Below are 6,342 nucleotides of genomic sequence, written 5' to 3'. Positions count from 1 at the left end.
TGTGTTTGCTGTGCCTCAGAGCTCACCAGGCCTGGGCTGTGTTTGTGTTTGCTGTGCCTCAGAGCTCACCAGACCCTGGGCTGTGTTTGTGTTTGCCGTGCCTCAGAGCTCACCAGGCCTGGGCCATGTTTTTGTTTGCAGTGTGCCAGGCCCTGTTTCTGTGTGCTGAGCTGGCTGTGACTGTCCTGCCTCGGAGGTTTTGGTGACCTCGGGGAGGTTTGTACGGCCCCACTGTGGGCACTGAGAGGGGCTGCCCTGTGCTCTGCCCCAAACCTTCTCCCTCCTGCCCCTTTCCCTGAGGCCTCTCCAGTGGCCAGGCCTGGCTCAGCTGTGGCCCAGCTTTGGGCACCACAGCAGCGTGCTGCTGTTTGGCTTTGGACTCTGGCTTTTGAAAGAGTTCAGAGCTGAGCTTCTGAACACCTTCAGGCCTTGCTTGTGGTGCAGGGCTGGGAAAAAGGGCAAGGAAAAGGAGGCAGTGCCAGACTGGGAGGTTGGGACAGACTGAAGGGGACCAGGGTGGCTGCAGGGATGGGGCACAGCAGCAGATAAACTCTGGGTGCTCTGTGTGTGCTGTGGGAGCACAACCATTGCTCCACGCCTGCAAAGCACAGGCAACTCTGGCAGGAGAAGCACGATCACTGTGCTAATGAAAAACCAGGAAAGGATGGATCAGAGCTGACTTTTAATCAGCTGCTCTGGCCAGGCAAAGTGATCCTCAGAGACCAGAGGCTCCTGCTTTGTCCTGTCTGATGGCAACTCTCTTACAGAGAGAGCTCCTTCCCAAAATCCCTCTGGCAGTGGGAAGCCATTCCCCCTTGTCCCAAATCCTTCTCCAGCTCTCCTGGGGCCCCTTTATCCCAGAACCTCCAGGTAAACACCCTGAGCTCACTGGCACAGGCACCCCACAGTTTTCCCAGCAGGATGCTCAGCTGTGCAGATGCTCCTGATGGACTGGGATTTGTTCCCATCACCGTTCCCAGCACCTTCCAAGCCCTGCTCCCAGCACAGCCATCCTCAGAGATCTGCTGCCAGTTCAGCTGCAGGGACCGAGCTGGTTCATTGTCTCAGAGCCCGGAATTAGTGCAGTGGAAGCACAAAAAGCTTTCACTGCCCTGTTACTTAGAGACAGCCCATTGATTTCACTTGGCAGCTGTGCAGCTTCAGGCACGTGTCTGTCTGTCTGTGTGTCTGTCTGGTCCAGCTCCATGCGCATCCACCCGGGTGCTACAAAATCCCTGTCAGTGCGGGCATGCACGAGTGTTTGCTTGGTGAGGTTTTTGTTGGTTTGTTTCTCCTCTCTCAGGCAGAGGAGAAGCAGGTCTTGAATGACAAATTCCAGACAAATTCCGGCTCTGCAGGAGGAAGCAGTGCTGGGCTCGGTGGCTGTGAGCTCTCAGCCAGCCCAGGCACCCCAGTGGGACCAGGTCACAGCTGCTGGGGGCACACCTGGGAATGCTCTCCAGGCTGGGCCATGGGCTCAGGAACCCTCCTGCCCAGCAGCCTCCCGGCTCCCTTTGCAGGGGGGATCTCACCCTGCAGGGATTTGGCATTTCCAGCATCAGTTTCCCAAATATCCGGGTCAGGTGTGCACTGAGCAAATGGCAGAGCTCTGGAAATCCAAACACAACGTTTCTGCCCGGATTTGTTGGCTGAGCAGACTCTTCATGGGGCTGGGTACTGCTCCCTGGAGCAGAACTGGGTGTGTTTTACCCCAAAAATTGCCTGGAGTGGTGCTGTGGAGCTGTGGGGAAGGACAGGGCAATCAGTGAGATCTGGGCATCCTATAAATGCAGGGAATCCCCACAGGGATGCACTCACACTGCCTGCCCATACAAGTACATTTCTCTAGAGATATATAAAGGGGTGTGTGGAGAGGATCTGTATTTGCACAAATACTGGGAATATCTGTGTGTGTAGATATATAAAGGGTGTGTTCATGAATATATAGATTTAAAGGGTATATGTGTGTATTTACATAAAAGGCTACACGTAAAGGATATGTGTATGCATAGAGCTAAAGGGTGTATGATATAAATATAATATAAATAATAATATATTTATATATATAAAGGGTGTATGTGTAGATGTATATTTATATTTATGTGGGGAAAGAAGTTCATGGCTGAGCTGTGCCCACGGACTTTGAAAAGCAAAGAACAGGTGGGTGAGAAAATGGATTAAACCCCTCTCTCCTATAAAATAATTGGAAGCTGTGTGGGAATGAACAGCAGCACTTGATTCCAAGGAGCGTTCTGGGGTGGGTGGGCTGTGTCCAGAAGGAATGCAGAAATCCCCATCCCATGGATCTGGAATTCTGGAATTCCTGCCCCCAGTGCTGCAGCCCTGGGGCTTTGCCTTTGAACCTCCCAGGGGTTCCAGCTGTGCTGGGGAGGATGGGGCATCATTTGTGCTGTTCTGGGCATGGATGGGTTTGGTGGGCAGGGTCCAGCTGTGCTTGCACTTAAAAGATGGGGGAAAAAAAAGAAAAGGAAAAAAAAAGAAGGAAAAATATAAAAGGAATAAGGAAGAGAAAATAGAACACATACACAAAAAAAAAGGAGGTCAGTGCCTGCCCTAGCTGTGCTGCAAGCCTGGGGGCTCGTGGTGCTGGAGATGCAGCTGCAGCTTTTCAAACAGACCTGCAAGTCAAGGTCCTGTGCCTCCCAACATCTTAAATTCCCATTAGCAGCAGTAAATTTTGGATGCAGCTGTGCATTAAAGGGTCCTGGAGGGGTGGGAGGATGGGCAGTCCTGCCCCAAGGTGTGCCTGGTGTTGGGCTGGTCCTCCTGCCCCCCTGGGATGCTCCTCAGGGAAATGGTGCCGTAGGAATGAAAACCTGAAGTGGTTGGGAAATCCAGTGTGGAAAAATGGGACGAGCTGAAAGTGCAGGTCACAACCTGGGGTGTTGTGTCCAACCCCTTCCCTGACCCTGCCCGGGGGCCAGCAGGGCTTTTTCTTCTGTTTTGTTTGATCTGGCTTCAAATAACTCAGCAGGAGCAGCAAAAAGTGCAGGGGCTGTTTGAGGTGCTCTGCAGCAGAGGGATGGGCAGTGATTTATACCTCGATCCTGCCCTGTGGCAGGGGGTGGAACGGGATGGGCTGTAAGGTCCTGCCCACCCAAACCACTCTGGGACGCTGTGAAAGTGCAGGGAGTATTTGTGGGACCCCAAATGATGTTGGGTGTGAGGTACAGCTGAATGGATTTGGGTTTATTCCCAGCCTCTGAGCACTCAGCGGGGAGGATGGCAGCACATCCACCCTTCCCCAGCCTGGCTGCCCAGGTCCTGCTGTGGGAGATCTGCCCCTTTTGGAGGAAAACACAGGATTTGGACAGAAGCAGTGGCTTGTCTTCTCCAGCTGCTGCTTTCCCATGGGGTTAAGTTGTGGGCCCCTCAAGGGCTGAACTGTATTTTTTAATTATTTTCTTTTCCTTCCAGAAACCTTGGGAAGTCCGGGCTGAGAGTGTCGTGCCTGGGGTTGGGTGAGTACCTGTGGCCCCTTCCCCCAGCACAGCCAGGGGAGCTGTGTGAGGCTCTGTGGTGGAAATTGCTCCTGTGTTCCCAGTCCCTGGGAGGAGCAGCCTGCAGGGATCCCATGGAGCATTCCCAGGAGTGCCAGCCTGGGCTGGGGCACGGCTCCACTCCATTCACTTTGATCCCATCCCATCCCATCCCATCCCATCCCATCCCATCCCCTGTGTGCGCTGTCATCCCCGCTCCACCCTGGCTCCAGAATCACAGAATTCCTCATCAGTAATTTATCCCCTCCATGTTTTCTCAGGAAGGGCATCCATGGGCAGGGGCAGCGCTGGCCCCAGGCTCGTGGAGAGCTCCTGAAGGCTTTGCTGGGGTGAGAAATGCTCTGCTGGCAGCTCAGTGCAGCACCTGCACTCAGAGCTGTGCTTGTGATGGAAACCAAGCCCTGGAGGGACGAGGAGGAGGCTGTTTCCTCACTGTGAGCTCCCTCCACAGTGCCAGGCTGAGCATCAGGAGTGTGGTCCCACCCCCTGGGATGTGCAGGAATTCCCAGGGATGGAATCTCTGCTCCACCAGAGCCCTTCCAGCCCCGTTCCTTGTTCCTGGGGGGTCAGAGGTGCTGCCACAGGGAGGTGCAGGCACCACTTTAGGTTGCTTAAAGAATCACTGAGAAAGATATCAGTGGACCCAGGCTGAATATAAATTTATCAAATGTAGAGTTTGATGACACATTTTATTTTCTCGCTGCGTAGCCAGGGGATGTGAAGGAAAATCAGGTTAAAGTCAGAGTGCAGTGGTTCCAGTGGGTGCTGGGACAGAAGGGTGGGATGCAGAGGGGGCAGGAGATCCTCCCATTGGGTCCTGGGGCTCAGAGCAGCCCCAGTGCCAAACTCAGCCTCAGCCTGGATCAGTGCTTCAGGTCTGAAGGATTTAGCAATGCTCAATCAACACAACAATAGCGGTGCTTAATCAGTTGACTAATTTAACATTTATAAAGTGACTCAATAGGATTTGCTATAAGCACAACAGTAGCTTAATTATGAATCTAAGCTAATTATGAATCTAAGATGGCAACATTCTTGCTACACTTACTCAGAGTATTTAAATCAATTGATGTACCCACAGATGCAAGGAGTCTGTGGCAAACTATAAACCTGTGAAGCAGTTCAGGGAAACACTGCTGTCTGTAGCCTCACAACCTATGGGATGCTGGGCCTTAGTCATGGGGAAATTTCCATCCTGGATGCAGTTTGGGTTGGGAGTTACTGGAATTTTCTTTGAGAAGTCCAATAATAATAATGCTATTATTTAACCATTATTATTAGGTCAGAGCAACCTGGTCTACTGGGCAGTGTCCCTGCCCAACAGAGGGCTGGAATGGGAGGAGCTTTAAGGTCCTTGCAGCCCAAACCCTTCCGTGATTCTGTGATTACTCTGCTCAGGCTGTTCAGACAGAAAATTAAGGCCTTGGGGCTGTTTGTCGGAAATCAGGAGCTTGTTAGAGCACAGGTTGTGAGAGCAGGGAGTGTTTGGGGGAAGTTTCAGGGGGTTACCTGCCAGGTGAGCACTGCCAGGATGGAGGTGGATGAGGAGATGACACTGCCTTGGGCCAGGTGAGGACCTGGGCTCTGCCTGATCCTTCCAGCCCCATCCCTGCCAGGGCTGCCTGCTCCCAGCCCCTTTTCCCAAACATGCTTTGGGATTTGGTGTTAAACTGGAGGCAATTGTGAAAGTCACCCTGTACCACAAGAGCTGTTCTGCCAAGAGCTCTTCTGGTTAAAATAGCCCCAGCCTTGGAAAAGACTCGTCTTGTCTGTGCAGAGGTTTTATTTATCAGCCTCACAGCTTCCCCAAGTGCTGCTGTTGTGGTGGAGGAGAAAAGCCATGGGAAGGAAGTAGCAGCAGGAAGAGGAAAAAAAAAAGAAACCAGTTTTGCAGAGCTTTTCTTTGATTTCAAGCGGGTGGAACTGCAGCAGCATCTAAATATACTGAGCCTTTGTGAGTGCAGCTGTGCAGGGGCTGGGGAGGCTGCTGGGCACCTCCTCCTGCTCCAGCACTGTGAGCCCTGCACCCCTGCCCGTCTGCAGGAACAGGGAGCTGGGAAGCCTGAAATCCAGACACAGCAGGTGTTTCTCCTGCAGCACAGCAGCTTTTCCCTGGATTATTGTTTTGAATTGGAAGGACCTTAAAGTTCATCCTGTTCTCTCCCTGATATGGCAGGGACATCTCCCACTATCCCAGGCTGCTCCAAGCCCCAGTGTCCAACCTGGCCTTGGGCACTGCCAGGGATCCAGGGGCAGCCCCAGCTGCTCTGGGCACCTGTGCCAGGCACTGCCCACCCTGCCAGGGAAGGATTTCTCCACAATATCCCATCTAAATCTCTTCTCTTCCAGTTTAAAACCACCCCCGTTGTCCCACCTGTCCCTCTGCAGATCCATCAGGTGTCTGCTCCCAGTGCTGGCTTATCTGACTTTCCTAAATGGCTTCTCTCTTGCAGCTCCCCAAAAGATAAATGTGTTTCCCTGTGTTCTCTGCAGCATGGAAATCTAATTTAGGGCTCACTAAAGTTTCTGAAGGCTCAGCAGTCTTCTTCAAAAGCCTTGCAAAATCTCAGCAAGGTGGGAGTGTGCTTCATCCTGCGGGATGAAAAAGTGGAGGAGAATGGGAAGTGGGGCAGAAATCAAAGGTGGGCAGGGCTGAGGCAGCGGGGACCCTTCAGTGACATCCTGCTCTCCTGGCTCACGTGGGCATGAGCTGGGTCCTGCCAGGGCTGCTCTGCAGCTTTTCCCAGGCAGGGAGAGCTGGGGAGAGCCCTGAGCACTCAGAGCAGTGTCTGAGCCTCATTCCTGGTTACTGGAGCTCCCA

General features: G+C 52.9%; 1 protein-coding gene across 2 annotated transcripts in view; it reads left to right on the top strand.

Annotated features, from left to right (window-relative positions):
* Window positions 1–6,342, top strand: part of KCNAB1 (potassium voltage-gated channel subfamily A member regulatory beta subunit 1) — a 57,303-nt gene that overhangs the window by 31,384 nt on the left and 19,577 nt on the right. For both annotated transcript variants that reach the window (XM_015638212.3, XM_015638213.3), the window contains exon 2: window positions 3,439–3,482. In XM_015638212.3, the coding sequence (XP_015493698.1) occupies window positions 3,439–3,482 (44 nt within the window). The remainder of the gene's footprint in view (window positions 1–3,438; window positions 3,483–6,342) is intronic.

The sequence above is a fragment of the Parus major genome, chromosome 9 (assembly GCF_001522545.3).
Source record: "Parus major isolate Abel chromosome 9, Parus_major1.1, whole genome shotgun sequence".
NCBI lineage: Eukaryota > Metazoa > Chordata > Aves > Passeriformes > Paridae > Parus > Parus major.
Note: the sequence above shows the minus strand (reverse complement) of the source record. Positions and strands in the feature narration are given on the sequence as shown.